General features: G+C 37.4%; 1 protein-coding gene across 3 annotated transcripts in view; it reads left to right on the top strand.

Annotated features, from left to right (window-relative positions):
* The window catches only part of aPKC (protein kinase C iota type), a 424,352-nt gene that overhangs the window by 185,880 nt on the left and 220,291 nt on the right, over positions 1-18,181 (top strand). For all 3 annotated transcript variants that reach the window (XM_090389406.1, XM_090389407.1, XM_090389405.1), the window contains one exon: positions 3,153-3,259. In XM_090389406.1, the coding sequence (XP_090245532.1) occupies positions 3,153-3,259 (107 nt within the window). The remainder of the gene's footprint in view (positions 1-3,152; positions 3,260-18,181) is intronic.

Genomic DNA, 18,181 nt, shown 5'->3' with positions numbered 1-18,181 from the left:
GGCATCGTTTTAAGTTATATCTCATATTGTGAATACCTTCACAACGATTTTCCATGATATTGCATGGCAACTCGTTGTGAAGAATATTAGTAAAACGATGCCATTTTACTAATATTCTGATTTATTCAGATATAGCTATGTATTTCTGATGCGTTTGCACTATATTTATACATAGTCTAGACTCCTCCATAGCTTGAGGCTTATGCCCTAAACGCTTGAGTCTAGATACAGGATATCACAATAAAACTAGTGACAGAACTGAAGCATCTCGGACTTACCTTTGACAAGAACTTTTCTTTCACCCCACATCTTGTACATCTGCAGAAAAAAATTAAGAGGTACTCAGCATTTATTGCCAGAGTTACTCGGAAGAACTGGGGCCTAAAGAAGAGTACACTCTCCCTCTTCTATAAAGCCATATTTATCTCAGCTCTCTCATATGCCACGGGTGTCTGGTTTAAAAAAGCCACCATGGCAGTCAATAGGAGAAAATTAGAGACTATACAGTGCTCCATCCTACTAACCATCTCAAGGGCATGCTGTACTGTGAGCTCGCATGCACTCCAGGTCCTGGTGGCTGTCTCCCCGTAGACTTGGAAATCATCCCTTTCAGTCTACTCTACCACCTTTCAAAGGAAAGAACAGTGACTTGTATTGGTTTCACCACCAACCCAATCGGTAATACTGTAACAGAGAAGAAATGCCTTACAATCTTCCTTGGATCTTAAACTTAATCTTAAACTACTGGTGTGCTTGGTTTGCCTCCACAGGGCGAAGTGTGGGCAATGTTGGGCCTCAGCAGGGGTCTGGTGGCTAAATGGTCAGAGGAACAACAGTACTCAACACTACACGTAAACAATACCCATATACTTTTAAATCTCTGGCCTTTACAGTGTTCTGTAACACAAGACAATGTATACTATGCGGAGATGGGAGAACACCTGGTGCCGTTTGACCCTAAACGATGGCGCATTATAGCCTTAGTTGCTAATACGCCAATAAAATCCAAAACAAACAAACAAACAGACCCTAAACGCACTTTACACTTACACATCCAACACACTACATTCAAATGACCAGTTTTGGCATAAGCTTCTACACGAGATGGGGGAAACCCTGGGGTCCACTATAACAACACATGAATATCCCCTGAATATAATCGTGGTACGGAGGGCTTTTCTAGTTGACATATATCTGGAAAATTTGGTTGTAACCAGTACTGTCACAATTACATAAAAAAGAAACATGAGACTAGAGATATCAAAAGAAAATCTGCAACTGAACTGAATCAGAAAAATATAGGAGCACAGGACAGAGTTTTGAAACATTTATGCCTCCATTGTTGTGCAAGTTCCACAGTCCTAAACTCCATGTGGAAGGAATCTTCTTGGGTAAATGTAAATGAGTACAATTGTCTGACAAAGTTTAAGATAAGTGGCCTGAAAGCATATCAACCTCATAGGAAGACCTTATGGACAACTATACAGAAGTAGCAATGAGAATCTGTAATATTCTCTGATGAATCCAAATTTAACCTCCACAGATCGGATAGTAAATGCTACATTCATTGTAGAACTAACAAAGCTTATCATCCTGACTGTATTCAATCAAGAGTGGTTTCTATTTGGCCAGATGGTTACGGGATGCATAATGAGCAAAGTAGTGGGCAGAATACATTTTATAAATGATACTGTTAATGGTGACTACTCTGCAAAAGTTTTAAAAGGTGACTTCTGCATGTCATCAGAGGCCTCTTTCAAGGAACAGAAAATGAAAATTTTTTATTTTATTTATTTATTTTTTTTAATCTTTAGTAAAAAGTTCGTGCAAAATTGCAATATCTGATCTCTATCATGGCGATCAAAATAGTCCTGATTTGAACCTGATCAAAAAACACTGGAAATTGCTTCTATAAAACCATTGAAATTGCTGTTGAAAAAAGCAAAATTACATTGCAAGAAACCATCATTTATCTCTCTACCACAAATTAAGCAGTGATTATATTGAGAATCTGATACATTCGATGCCAGGTGCAAAGCGGTAATTAAATCTTCTGATGGGCCAACAAAATACTAATATCTGTTATAGAAGACCTAATGGTATCACAGCCATATTTGTTTGCTACTGATATATTTTTTCCATCTTATTACAGAAATTTAATTTCAAACATTGATCACAATGAAAAGACATTCATATAGCCTGCGATATATTTCTATGATTATTTGTAAATAAATAGTTTTTTCTTTAATTTATTTTAATATCAAGAAAATGCATAATAATTTTACTTCAGTGTATAACAAATTTGAGGCTATTATATAGGGGCAGTTATTTCAATTGTAATACTTGTTTTGAGAGAAAATTTAGTTTATGCAATTTATATGGCTACCACTAAAATTTTTGCATATGTAAATCAATACATTTTAGCCATGGTGGACTTTAACAAAGCATTATTAATAAGGTAGCCAGCTGGGACTTAGAAATATTTTTGCTATGGTGAAAATTTTTGTTAAAATAGTAATTGTTATGACAGGATTTTACTGTTTCATATATTCCATATGTTAAATAATTAGAGATTGTAGTGTTTTTAATAAAGCAAGTGTTGCAGTAATGTCAGTTAATTTTCCTGGAAAAAAAAATAGTTATAAAAATCAGTTATTTTCATGTATTTGTTCTCTTCAGAATTATCTAATGAGTAAGACGAATTTTATTAAATAACAAAACAAGCTAATAAGGCATAAAATTCATCCTTCAAATTAACACCGAAGGTGTTTACTTGCAGTAAAACAAGTAGCAGAATTACAAAGAATTGACAGTATTTAGAAGCTTGACATCTTTTGCCAGATAAATGTTGTCAACAGAGGTTGACATCATTTATCTGACAAATAGCAGAACACAATGCATCACAATGGTTTACAAATTTTATACAATGCTTGGGAAGAAGGTGAGTGAATATTTATATGCTTTTTTAACAGATACTATTTCATTTCACAAAAATAATTAAATGACATTAAATGTTCTTTGAAATTATCTCCATCATTTTTCTCAAGATGCATGGATATGGACTTTAATTTCTGTTTCTATGTTATAATATGTTCTGTTATACCATTGTTTGTTATGTTACGATGCAGCATTCGGATAATTTATTTTTAAAGCTCCATCTGCTTCTGGAAAATCTCAGATAAGAGACTTCAGAGAGAGTGTTGTCCAGGATGAATCAGGAAGGGCGACGTCACAGAATGTTGACAACTCTTCTAAAGAGGTAGAGTTTTTAAATTTTAAAATCAGTTATTCAAAATGTTGTAATATCACATATTAATACATTGTTACATGAAATATAATTTTAAATTGAATTCTGTGATGGCAGTTGTGAGTGAATTGTCTGTATAGGACTGTATACAGACTTTGGGATATACTATGCTATCCCAAAGTCTGTATACTTTGGGATAGCATAGTATACAGTCTAAGTCAGTTTATGTCTAATAACAAAATGAAATACACTTGGTCGTTGACTTACGACCTATGCAACTTACGACCACAAAAAAAATAAATAATAAATTAATAATAAATCATAGTTACATGTATCACAAAAATAGTAAAAAATCCATTATTTAAACAATATAACAATTGGTTAATTTTAAACTAAACTAATTATAATATTAGGTATGTCATAGTACACTGCAAAAATTCAAAATGAATGTTTATGCAATCTTCAGAATCAGTCACATTGGGATAATTAATTATAAGTACCTCCCTAATCGGCACGCCCTACCCCCACTCCCCTAAAACATGCTACTTAAGTTAAAAATAAATTTTATATGTTCAGTATTGCCTGGTGATATTTGTAGGCTATAAATTGTTTATGCGATAAACTGATGCGGCGGTAAACTGAGCGATTAATTGCTGACGATAAACTTTCCTAGACTCCTCTCTCACATACACTCAGTCGCTTTCAAGCATCTGTTGCGTGTGGTGTATTAATTAAAATTCTACTGAAATACTGTACCCATAAAATGTTTAGTAAAAGGAAAATACCTTCATCTACATATATGCCAGCTAAGAAGTCAAGGAAAACTATTGATTTAGAGTGTAAAATGAAAGTTATCCAGCAGTATGAAGGCGGAAAGAAAGTGAATACGATAGCACGTGACTTGAAGTTATCACATTCCACGGTATCGACGCTACTTAAGAACAACGAAAGAATTCAGGAAGCTGTGAAAGGTTCTGCACCTATTAAGTCTACAATTTTAACCAAACAACGACAGGGACCCATCCATGAAATGGAGAAATTGTTGTTTATGTGGATGGAAGATTTAATACAAAAAAATACACCCATGAGCCTTCACACAGTGCAAGCGAAGGCTAGAAGTTTGTTTCAGAGTTTAAAATCACGCGCCGGAGACGATTATGCACAAGATTTTCAGGCTAGTACTGGGTGGTTTAAGCGTTTTAAAAAAAGATTTGCTTTGCATAATGTACATGTCACAGGAGAAGCAGGAAGTGCAGATCAAGATGGAGCCAAAAAATTCATTGATAGTTTCGACTCTTTCATCAAAGAAGAAGGTTACCTACCGGAACAAACATTCAACGTAGATGAGACCGGCTTGCAATGGAAACGCATGCCTAATCGTACAGACATACACCAAGAAGCAAAAAGAATGCCAGGATTCAAAGCTTTTATGGATCAGTTAACTTTGTTGCTTGGTGGAAATGCCGCGGGTTTTAAGCTGAAGCCTTTTCTCATTTATCATTCAGAAAACCCTCGTACATTTAAGCACATCAACAAGCATACACTGCCCATTTACTACCATTCAAACCCTAAAGCTTGGATGACTCAAGCACTGTTCGAAGACTGGTTCATGACTGCTTCATTCCCCAAGCTCGTGAATATTGTGCGGAGAGAGGTATCCCTTTCAAGATTTTATTGGTTATGGACAATGCCCCTGGCCACCCCCCCTCATCTGGATGACCTTCATCATGATGTTAGAGTGGTTTTTATGCTACCTAACACAACTGCTCTTATTCAACCTATGGATCAGGCTGCTATTTCAGCATTCAAGGCTCACTATCTCAGAACAACATTCGCACAAGCCATCAAAGCGATAGATTCTGATGCTGATTTATCTTTGCAAGACTTTTGGAAGCAGTACAACATTCTTCAGTGTATCAAGAATATTTCGACCACATGGGAATGTGTAACAAAGAATTGTATGTCGGGAATTTGGAAAAAGTGTCTAAAATGTTATGCGAATACTACATTTGAAGGATCTGAAAAAGGAGAGGAGCTGGAAGTGAATACAGAAAAAATAGTTAAACTTGCAAAAAATCTTAAATTAGATTGTGAAATAGAAGACGTAGAGGAGTTGCTAGATTGTGAGACAAAAGAACTTTCGGATGAAGAGTTGATTGAATTGGAAGCACAGAGAGTGGCACAAGAAAAAGCGAGAGAGGAAGAAGAGAAAGAAGAAGAGGAGCCAGAAAAGAAATTCACTGCAAAGCGTTTATCAGATTCTTTTTCGCAACTGAATAAAGCTCTCGCCAGTTTCGAAGCAATGGACCCTAATGTCGAACGATTTACAAAGGTTGAACGTATCATTCAAGATGCTGTGCGTTGCTATCGTGTGATATATGAAGAAAAAAAGAAACAAACTGTTCAAACAAAGCTCAGCATGTTCCTCATCAAGAAAACATCTCCTACCTCAACCCAAGAACATGACCCTGATGATCCACAACCCAGCACAAGCAAAGGTTAAAAATTGATTTTGTAAATTTAATTTGTATTAATTTTTACATTAATTTTGAGATTGTATTTTTGTGTTTACAGTACATTATGTACAGTATTATTTTTCATATTATGTACAATATAATTATAGATTGTAGTTTTGTATTTTTATAAACAGTATGAATAATAAACCAATTAAAATGTAGGCGCCTCCGTAGCCAGGTGGGAAGGAGCAGCAGTGCGCAGCACACACTTCTTGATTAGACCGGGGTTTGAGCCTGTGACCACCACATACGGAGGATGCGGAAAGGTCAGGGAATGACCACCACATATCCCCGGAGTAATATGGCCTTAGTTGCTAATGCTCCTAAAAACCAAATAACAAACAAACAACAAGCATATTGAAAGAGATCACTGGATCCGGTTCATAATAGGGAAATCTTGCTTGACTAACCTAATGAATTATGACATCATAAAACAACTGGATACAATTAAGAATTTCAACTTAATTTATACCCAAAAGTCAATTAATACCTAAAATTAAACCACTTCTCATGGTTTACTTAACACAATTCTCATGATTATGTAGAAATTTGAGCAAATGGAATTACAGGTAAGCTACTTAAGGGAACAAGGGATTACTGAATGGCAATTACTGAATTACAGAACTCTGTGATCACTTCCTGCTACTGGTTCCTGTACTTTTAGCCGTATTATGTCATCTGGTTCATGGGTGATGATGATGTCTAGAGTAGTCTTTTCCCTGATACAAATAACAATCATCTAGTTGATTTAAAAATTTTGTCCCCATGTGGAGTTTCCTTCTCATTTGCTCCAGTGAATTAGAGGCAAATTGAAGTCACCCATAATAAGACAGTCACGCTTACTTGCCCATTCCATTTGCATGTAGAAGCTCTCATCATAATCTTCACAATCACCTAGCCTGTAGATTACTCTCACTCTCATTATACCTTTGCTTCCAACTATTTCAAACCATACAGATTCTAAACTGGCATGCGAAACATCTGAATCTGGGAAGCTTTCGTTGCACTCAGGCTACTTTTGATAAGAAGCATGACCACACCGTCCCTTTTATCTTCCCTGTCCTTCCTAAATACATTATACATACCGTTCTGAAACTCATTGTCTCTTATCTCTGGGTGGCACCACGTTTCTGTAAGCCTGTATTATGTCAGCATTACTTGTCCTAACCAGCAGTTCGAATTCACTCATTTTATTGGCAACACTTTTGACATTACTGTATAAACAATTAAGACTTAGTGTTCTCGTATAGTTAACTACCCTTACACACCCCTTAAAGTTATTTAAGCTTGCCTCCCTGGCATTTGCTACCCGCTCATTTGAAACGCTTTTGCCCTCAGAACATCTTGCTGCTATGTTGTGCGATAACAAACAAGTACTCTTGTGGTATGTGCAAGGGTTAATTTGACCCATACTATATCCCCAGGGGCTCATATCTGGTGAGTATGGGCTTGGCACACCCAGGGTCCTGAGCTGGATATCATCATTCTTCCCTTTCTTGGTGATTCCTTTCTACTTCTCTCTCTCTCTCTCTCTCTCTCTCTCTCTCTCTCTCTCTCTCTCTCTCTCACTCACTCTCAGGGTAATAGGGAATTTTTTTTTGGCCGGTGCAGCATAAGCCTCAGGCTTTCTTGCCCCCTATGGCTAATAATAATAATAAACACGTATCTATATTACTCTTGTTCCCCCAAACTATCAGATCCCCTGAACCTTTAAGGTATCCTCAATAATACTGGCAAAACCTTTGCACCACCTTTGTCTAAATGTATCCCGTCCCTACAAAACATTCTACCTACAAGTACAGGCCAGGCTGATAGAAATTTCTTCCCAAAAGCCTTGCAGCAGAGTCCTTCAAGTCTTGAGTTAATCCACAAGGCTTTCAGCATGTAATCCCTCCTATCATGCTTGGGCAGAATTGCAGACACATAGACATTGTGACCTAACTCGTAACATTTCTTCAGCATGGTCCTATATTTGTTTAACAAATCGTCAGATCGTGTATGCTTAATGTCATTAGTCCCCAAATGAATAATAATATTCTCTTTAAAATCTGACAGTCTGTTGTCAGTTCCCCTTAATATCTGACAGTCTGTTGGTGACATCATTAATAGTGGCTCCCGGCAGACATAGCCTGGTTCTAGTCCACCTACCCTTATTTAAAAAAAATATGGACAATGGAGTCTCCTAAATTTGATATATTGAATGATGCCTTTTCAGTCCTTTGACCTTTAAATGGTACTCTTTTCAAGTAAAACTGCAAAATATGAGCCATAAACTGGGTGGGAAGAGGTTTTTTTTTTTTTTTTGTTGTGAGTGCTAAACCTTGCATCAGCCCTGCTTGCCAGCAATACTTCTCACTTTTATGGTCTCTCTCTCTCTCTCTCTCTCTCTCTCTCTCTCTCAGGCGCCTCCGTAGCCAGGTGGGAAGGAGTAGCGGTGCATTAGCACATGCTCCTTGATTAGACCGGGGTTCGAGCCCGTCACCACCAAATATGGAGGATGCGGAAAGGTCAGGGAATGACCACCGCATATCCCGGAGCAATATGGCCTTAGTTGCTAATGCTCCTAAAAATAACAACAATTAAAATGTAGAGAACGTTTCAATTTAACCTCCTAGAGAGAGAGAGAGAGATAGCCTAGGCGTATAAACGAAGGTATGTACAGACGGCCTCCGTAGCCGAGTGGGCAGGAGCGGGAGTGCAGTAGCACACGCTCTTTGAGTAGACCGGGGTTCAAGCCCCTGACTGCTGAATACGGTCGATCTGCCAACCCGCACTGGACCAGCGTGGCAGATTATGGTCCATTTCCCTCAACATGAATTGTTGAGGAGGCTTCCATCCTGCAGTGGGTTGATAATGGCTGCACTTTACTACTTTACTTTATGTACAGTATCGCTAAGTAAAAGATAAAAATATTACTGTATTTAAAATGAAAAATAAAAGATGATAAAAATTTAAAAGATTATAAAAATAAATTATAAAGATGATAAAAAGATTAGAAAGGTTAAAAAATACTGTTAATAAATATATGGCCGACATACGACCAGATCGACTTACGACCTGTCAGTCAGAACAGAAGTCGGTCGTAAGTCAACGACCAACTGTACATGGAATCCATTACATTTTATAACGTTCCTGTAGACAGTGCCCATGAATTTTTTTCATATCCCCACCTTTGCTCTATGTTTTTGTTCATCCTAGTTATATTTCAGTAATCCTTTGATTTTACTACTGTATGGTAGATTCTACCATTGTTCTCAGAATTTTTTTGTATTCACATTCGTGCATCCATTGTGTTAAAATGGAAGAGTTGTTCTTTCTATTGATCAAAAACTTCCGACCATCAATAAAGATGAAAAACATTCTAAAACATCAATTTTAATGAGTCTCTACTTGACTACATGTAAATTAAGATGATTGTTCTAAGTTGATGTAAGTAAATTTGTAGAATGCAGACCAAAGAAAAAAAAAACAAACTTCATTGTTTTCCTTTTACAAATTTATGAATTCGTTAAATTTTTTGTGAACTCTTCCCGTGGTGTCTGTAATATATTTTATAGATATGAATAAATTAATTTATCATTTATTTGTTTAGTTAATTTTTAAAAATTTTTGTTATATTTATGAATTTTTCTTTCATTTCGAGAATTATCTTGGGTTTTAATATCCAGGAAAAATTATTTTGCAACTACCCCAAATAGAGAAGTTTGCTGTGTGCGTGCATGCGCACACACTCATGAGCCAAAACATTATGAACACCCCTGTGTCCACAATTAGATTCATCCCACAGCATATATAGTGATGGTACAGTTAGTGCCTGCCACTTCATCAGTATGAAGCCTGTGCAATGGGGAAAGAGGAGGTCAGTATTTCAGCATCCATAGGCATTATCAGCTATTCAAGGGCCAACATAGTCCTGCCTGACTCAACAAGATACCTTGTGTCGCAAAGCCCACATTATGCAGGAATGATCTGAGTATCATGTACAAGCAGTTTGTGTGCTCCCCTGACTGCTATACTCCTGTGATATCCATCCTGTCAGACATTTGTGAGATGCGGTGGAATGCAGAATTTACCAGTCCATGCTAGTGCCTCGCTCCATTGGTGAACTTTAGGATGCCCTTCTGTTCAGCTGGTCCAGGATAATTGAGAATATCTTCTGCAGTTTTGTGGAGTCTATGCCACCCCAGGTTCAAGCAGTTATTGCAGCAAGAGGTGGCCCAACACGCTGTTAAGTAGGTGGTCATTATGTTTTGGCCCATGAGTATACACACACACTGAATGATCGCTAAATTATGACCACCTACCTAATACAGCAGGCCCTTGTTATAATGTGGTTCGCTTTATGCTGATTCGCTATAACGCTGTTCTTATATTATAACCCTTATCTGACTATAACACTGTCACACATCACTATATTGGCACCTCCGTAGCCAGGTGGGTAGGAGCAGCAGTGTGTAGCATATGCTTCTTGATTAGACCGGGGTTCGAGCCCGTGCCCACCAAATACGGAGGATGCGGAAAGGTCAGGGAATGACCACCGCATATCCCCGGAGCAATATGGCCTTAGTTGCTAATGCTCCTAAAAACCAAATAACAAACAAACAAACATCACTGTAACGCTCTTTTACAGATTGCATTTTTGGCGTATTTAACGAAACCGTTTCATTTGATGGAGTCGATAGCTTGAAAATGAATCGCAAAATAGCATTAAAGCGTTTCCCATGCAGACTTGAGAAATTTTCCCACGCTCAGTGAAATTTTCTCACACGCTAATTTAATTGCAGTAGTGACTTGTTACATAGTTCCGAGATCAACATTTTAAAAAAAATGATCAAGTATATTGCTTGTAATATTTGTGTTATATGCATTTATCCAAAGTCTAGTCATCACTCAGTAGAGTATTAGACATTGTGCATAACGGACAGTTTATTCGAACATTGTATCATAATTAAAGCAACCAATGCAGTTACATTTTCAAAGAGTTAATAATGGCGGATAAGAATGAAAAAGCAACACGTCTGGACACAGTACGAAGACTATAAATGTAAGAAAAGACTGAATTTGAAAATTAAATTAGATGTTTTGAAGCGAATTGATTCCAGTCAGCGACAAGCAGATGTGTACCATAATTTAGGACTTACAAGTCCTAATTGTTCTTAACTATAAGTACAATTATAAAAAATAAAGAATTAATTTTGGCAGCGGGAAAGACAGCTGTTCCACTGCAAGCAACTAGGGCTAGGCCAGCTATTAGGATTGAAATGGAGAGACTAATTAATTTTATTGAAGATAATATCCAATGCAGAATTCAGTTAATTTAAATATTATAAAAAAAAAAAGAGAGAAAGAGAGAGAGAGAGAGAGAGAGAGAGAGAGAGAGATTAGCCTATATGATGATCTGAAGAAAACTCACCTAAAAAAAAAAAAAAAAAAAAATGAGGAACCATTTAAAACTAGTAAGGGCTGGTTGAATAGACTTAAAATCTAGGAAAAAGCCGCAAGTGCAGATCAAGGAGCGCAAAACTTTCAAAAAAGAACTTGTTAAAATTATTGAAGAGGGGTATTAATATGTGTTATATTTCTCAAAAGTTTTTAAAATAGACGAAGCAGGACTTTTTTGGAAACAAATGCTTAAAAGAAGTTTCATATTGAAAGAATAAAAAAACTTGCCAGGTGTCAAAGCAGTGAGGGATCAGTTGACTTTATTGTTGGGTGGTAACGCTGCGGGGGATTTAAAATTAAAACCCCTTTTAGGAAGAGGGCCAAAGTACAACCCAAAATCGACACATTTTCCGTGATTAAATTCATCAATTCAGATCAATTAAATTCATGATTTTAATTGGAATTTTAAGTTTAATTTTGATATGTAAGTAGTTACCACATAATTATATACATATGTAATTTAGAATAATGTACAAATATTTGAATATTAAATATTTTGACCGACATTTGTGCATCTTTTCACTACCGATTAGGATTATTGATTAGGAAATATCCTATGGCACCGACTGTGGCACTTGCTTAGCACGGATTCACTTAGCGCTCTGTTTTTCCAGAACGAATTATCAGCGTTAAGCAGGAGTCACCTGTACTGTTGTGCTATCGTTCACATTTATAATAGCTGCTATTCGACTATATGTCTGAAGGTGTCCTTAGGTATCTGTAATGCTATTCTACAGTGTTGGAATAGTTGAGAGTTATACGTCCACCTCTCACTTCCTATTTCAAAACACTCTATAGAAGTGTTTTGAAATAGGAAGGATTGAATTGAATTGAAGTCAGGCAAATTTGGAGGCTAATCAAGATGGGTGATATCTTCACTGTGTTCCTTGAACCATTTGTGCATAGTGCAGGCTCAAAGACACGGCACATTATTGTCTTGGAAGATCTTTTTCTGTCTGCAAGAAAAAATGCAACATGTCAACATGCACATGATCTCCTAACAGCTGCCAGTAGATCTCACCAGTGAAATGTTGGTCCATACGCACCAGGGGTTGTAGTTCTTGCCATCAAAATATGCCCAAAATTAAGTAACTACTGCCACCTGCCTGGATAGTGAGTGCCATTTACAAGTTCTATGAACTTGTGTTACTTGCACCACACAAAGGTGTCCTTTGGAGTGTTGCACACTGGTATTACAGTGTCCAACCACTGTATTGTTCACAAAAACAGTATTCACCATCGATAGTGATTAGTCGTGTGGAGAAGGTATCTCTTGGGTAAGCTACAGTGGAATCCCATATGTCTGAGTGTGTGGCACATTGTCTTTCCTTTTTTTTTTTTTACGAGAGGTATTAGAACCAATGGTACTTATGGGCTTGGGTTGGAGGTTGAGAAGACGAAAGAAGATATTTGTTGACATTAGACTTGAACTTCTGTAGACTGTAGTTTTCAGGAAATATGTATGAAGGAAAGTTGTTCCAGAAAACAGCAGTTGAATGAATAAACGAGGAAAATAAAAAGATGGTTCTGTGAGTTTGAAGTTGGACAGTAAATGGTGTTGACTGGTGGCGGCACATATTCGGACTGTTTTGAAAGAGAGAGCAGGAATTATAGAAGCCAATTCAGAAGAACAGTGCCCATGGAAGTATCTGTAGAAAAGGCATGCAGCAGAAACAGTACATCTAAGAGACAGCGAGAGGAATCATTAATTAACCTAACTGCAGGGAATCTAGAAGCCTGAGAGAGGTTTTGGGGGCCCGCCCCAGATGTGGAAACAATATTCCCTGGTTGGGCGGATTTGTGATTTGTACAGAGTGAACAGCTGTTTGGAAGAAAAGTAATGCTGAGAGCGAAAGAGATAACCAAGTTTTTTAGATGCAGAGGAAGCAATATTTGTAATGTGCTTATGCCAAGAGAGAGATTAGAAGTCAGGGTAATCTCCAAAAGAGATATATCATTTTGCCTAGAAATTGGAGTGCCACCAAAGATAAGCATAGCAGCAGAAGAATCCTTTTTGTGAGATATAAGACAAGACAGAGTTTTAGAAGGATTAAATCAACTGTCTTTGCCCCACTGGAGAATTACCTGGAGATTGGCATTTAAGGAATTGGTAGTGGATATTCGAGAGGTTGAAGCTGATTGAGCAGGGCAAGGTTTCTCAAACTGGAAAGTGGAATGCAATGTGCTATCATCGGCAAAACTATGGATAGGGTTTCCAGTCAGTGGAAGGAGGTCATTAATATACAAGAGGAAAAGAGTGGAGGAAAGAACTGAACCTTCGGGAACACCAGTGGAGAAGTTAGAAGACAGAGCACCATCTACCATCACCCTCAGTGAGCGATCAGAGATAAAACTGGATAACCAATTACAAAAAACAGTTGGCAAACAATAAGATGGAAGCTTGTTTAGAAGATCTTTATGCCAAACACGATGGAAAGCCTTTGAGATGTCAAGAGCAGCTGCTTGTGTTTCACAGACCTTTTCCATTTAATTTGTTCATAAATGGGTAACATAAGCCAGAATATCACCAGTGGATCGTTTATTCATTTACGGAATCAATACTGGCAATCATTGATCAGACGGAAGGTTTCTAGATAGTTGGCAGTTAATTGATTTCTCCATTACTTTAGAAAGAGTAGAAGTAATTGCAATGGGATGATAATTGGATGGGAGGGATTTGTCACCTTTTTTAGGAACTGGCTGGATTTAGCAAATTTCCAAGCAGAAGGAAAAACACCTTTGGAATAAGAAAGTGAAAAAAGGTGGCAAAGAACAGGAGTAAGTTCAGGAGCACAGGGTTTGAGAACAAGTGGAAAAATACCACCAGGACCTGGAGCTTTCTTAGCATCAAGATTCGTCAAAATCCATCTGACATCCTTTTGATGGAAGACCATAGAAGGCATTGAATGGAGTATGTTGGTAATGGTTGGAGGTGTTTTACCAAGGTCATTAATACATGAGTTGGAAGTAAAATGGGATGCTAGCAGGTTAGCTTTATCCTTGGCTGAAGTGACAATAGAACCATCTGGTTTTGACAGAGGTGGGAGCAGGGATGGGCAAAAGTTGCATCCAATAGCTTTGGCAAGAGATCAGAATGCTCGGATACCATTAAGGCAAGAAGCAAGTTTTCTACTCTTAGCCTGCTCAAAATCTAGTTTGGATGGATTAATAACTGCTTTACAATTGTTGCGAGCTTTGTGTAGGCAGAAAATGAAACTGAAGAATTGGAATCAAGCCAATTATGATATGCAACTTTCTCTTGAACAGACTTAGCCCATTTATTGGAAAACCAAGGTTTAGATAAAGGATGAGATTTTAAAGTGGAGTGTGGAATAAAGGATTCCATTCCTACAAGAACAGTTTCACTGACACGATATGAGCAAATGTTGATATCAGAAGTTTTGAAACAGTAATCCGACCAAGGAAAAGAAGAAAAGAAATCTCGCAGGTCATCCCATTTTGCATTCTTGTAATGCCAAACAGGACGAGGTTGGGAATAGCCATGAGATAAAGGCTCCATTGGAGAAGAGGCAATGACCAAGTTGTGATCTGAGGTGCCTAAAGGACCACTCACTTTGACCGTGTACTTAGAATGGTTGTTTGTGTTGGCTGTATGGTTAGGATTGTCCAGTATTCTTGTAGGTAAATGAACAATCTGTGTAAGGTCATTGGTAATTGTAAAATCCTCAGCATCTCAACCAGGTAGGTCAGTGTGACTAGAAAACAGAAGCCAGCTGGAGTTGTGAACATTATAATCACTAAGGAAAATTACCTCACTGTTAGGAAAGTTGGACTGAAGAAAGTCAAGTTGCAATGAGAGGAAGTCAAAGAGCTTCAAGTGATTAGTGGAGTTGGGAGAATGGTAGAGACAACAGATGAATTTGGCACAATGAGGTAGAGAGATTTTAAGCTAGAAAAGATCGAAACGAGGAGATTCCAGATTACCAAGTTTCTGACAGGGAATATCGGAACAGATATATGCACAAGTACCACCTTTGAGGCAAAAGGAATTGCACAACTGAGATTTTGTCAGAAAAAATTATATAGGTTTGGCAGACTGCAAGTGTAAATGGATATCGTTGAGATTTGAATTGAGACCACGTATAATTGTGACAGAACTAGGAAGTGTTTGGGGGGGGGGTTAGATCTTTTTGCAGATAAGCTTACTCTATTAGTTTGACAATTCATGGTGTATTCAATAGTAAGAAAAGTGGGAGTAACAACATTTGAAATAATGAAAGTTAAGAAAAGTGTATGAAGTAATGAAATTTTTGGATATGACGTACACCTGCTAAGAATATACTCAGATCCTTGATATAATGTGGCCTCGACAATGCCCCACCCCCACATACACACTACTCGGACTCTCTCCAGTCACTATCTAGCAGAGTAGAGGTAGCAAGATTATACACTAGCTGATCCGAAAGCCTCCTAAAGAGTTACTAATGGTTCGGTCCGGTGTACTACCTAGTGGCCGGCCTGCGAACACCGTTTTAGAGCTGTATCCTCGAAATGTAAGGAAGATTGGATCTTGCCATGATGTTCATCATAACCGTGTAATCGTCGTCAAAAGTAATCAGTCATGCTGCATGATGGAAGAGATGTGGAAGGGTTGATTGGAACTTAGCGCTGGAGACTAAACATGTCTTCAAGCCTCCAATAAGCAAAGTGGTGGTATTGCACTGGTTTATGAGAGTCATTTACTACTTAGTTTTTTGGGATATTGTTCTTGCATCCTCCATGTTGTATTGCGATATCAGCTGTTGCACAGTGACCTGCTGTTGAACCCGTACGTTGCGCTGCACTCTTTGCTTACCATGAACATTCACCTTGCATAAGCCTTTACATTTCTGTTAGCAGCAGTTGGTTTGACCTGTTTGACACAATTTTTTGTATACCTTAACCACAGTGGGCCGTGAGAACCAACAAGACATATCATTTCCGATATGGAAGTGCTCAACACATGAGCTCCGACAGTTATGCCCTTTTGAAACTCTGTGATATCTTAACTGCATCCCATAACTGCTACTTTATCAATTTGACTTACACAATCAGATGCAAATTACCCCTACTCTCACATATGAAGCTGTTTGGTTTTGTATATATTGCAAAATATATGGCATAGTCCATTGTGGATGGGGTGATCATAATTCAGTAATCACTGAGTGGTTATCCATTTAATCTTAACCTTATTTAGTTATATATCTAGCATATAAATCTACCATTCACTTCTAATGGATGAAAATATAGTGTATTATATCTGTGTAGATACACCATAGTTTACCCATAAATTAAACTGCATGCATAGTGTGAAGACCGTTTTTAATTGTATCTCATATTGTGGCTACCTTCACAATGAGATACGAGGTATTGCTTTACTTCGAATAAGTAAAACTTCTCTAGTAGAGAAGACTACTGTTATTTATTCTCAGTGGATACCACCACCCAGACGGTACCATTTCAAAGCTGTTGGGCTATCATCAGTGGTGGGCAGGTAAACTGATAATGCAAACATGCTATCACAGTTGTAAAGTGGTTCCACAATATGAGAGATGCCAAATGGTGTACAGAATGATACAATATTTGAAGATTAAATGCACAAGGCATAATATTATATGGGTTTAAATTAACTACAGTAAACCCCCGCTATTCGCGGGGGTTACGTTCCTGAGAAATGTCGCGAATACCGAAAACGCGAATACTGAGTTATGGCTCCCATAGAAATAAAGGGGTTCCGTTCCAAAGTATGAAATATATAAGAAAAACTAGTCTAAAATTTTGTCTATGTATGTATTATATGTACCTTCATAATATGACTATGTACATAGACAGTACATTGTGAAATGCAAGCATATGGCATCGAAATGAAAATAAGAAACAATTTAATATTAAATGTAATATTTATAAGAAATTTCAAACAAATCTTTCAAACCAGCGCCTTTGCTAGCTAAAAAACTTATCCCGTCAGTGCTATCACCAGTTTCGCTAAAGTGTTGATAAAGGAGTTTTGTCTTTTCAAGAATGATGAGTGAACTTAACGGAATTTTATTTTGAGTTCGGTCTTCTATCCACAGATTTTAAGCTTTTTCCATTTTTTCTAATTTAACATCACGAGTTACAGAGCAAATTTTTGAAGCAATTAGCGCGTTTTCACGGACCCTACGGCGGATTTTTTCTTCCGATTTTTTTGATTGATCGTACCGTTGACTCATTGATTTTATAATATTTTGCCACTGAGGAGACACTTTCACCATTAGAAATTTTATCTAATAACTCAATTTTATTCGCTAATGTCATCACCTTCTTTGATCTTTTCACATTTCCCTTGTTATTCGTAGCCATATTTTTGTACGGGTTAGAAAGAATTTGTCCACAATATAGTCACTTTCTTCCGTTAACACACTCGAAAAAGTCTGTTTTACACTGCAAAACGGTAGATTTATCATTTTTGTAAGCATATCAATTTATAAATTGATAAATTTATTCAATTCATAAACATAGAAATTAAAAGCAAACGACGAAACCTTCCATGACAAGCGCATAACACATACTGAACAAGGATTAGCGAGAAACATCCACGCTCGCGATTTTGTCACCCCCCCCCCCCCACCCACTGAACGCTGTTTTGACCGGGAAAGATAATTCTAGCCATGCCCATGTTTTTTTTTTGACGGAAAATATTCACGGCGCTTTAAAATTCACATTTTTTTAGGTTTCATTTTATATTAAATCAGCAATCGCGAAACCGCGAATACAGATACCGCGAATAGCGGGGGTTTGCTGTATATAATATCGGTGTAGATACACCATAGTTTACCCACAAATTAAACTACGGACATAGTGTGACAGCATTGTTTTTAATTGTATCTCATATTGTGGCTACCTTCACAACAAGATACCAGGTATTTTGTTGTGAAGTGTTACTTTGAATAAGTAACACTTCTCTAATAGAGAAGACTACTGTTATTTATTCTCA

This window comes from Mastigoproctus giganteus, unplaced genomic scaffold (assembly GCF_048544385.1).
Source record: "Mastigoproctus giganteus isolate SK-2022 unplaced genomic scaffold, ASM4854438v1 scaffold_16, whole genome shotgun sequence".
Classification (NCBI taxonomy): Eukaryota; Metazoa; Arthropoda; class Arachnida; order Uropygi; family Thelyphonidae; genus Mastigoproctus; species Mastigoproctus giganteus.
Note: the sequence above shows the minus strand (reverse complement) of the source record. Positions and strands in the feature narration are given on the sequence as shown.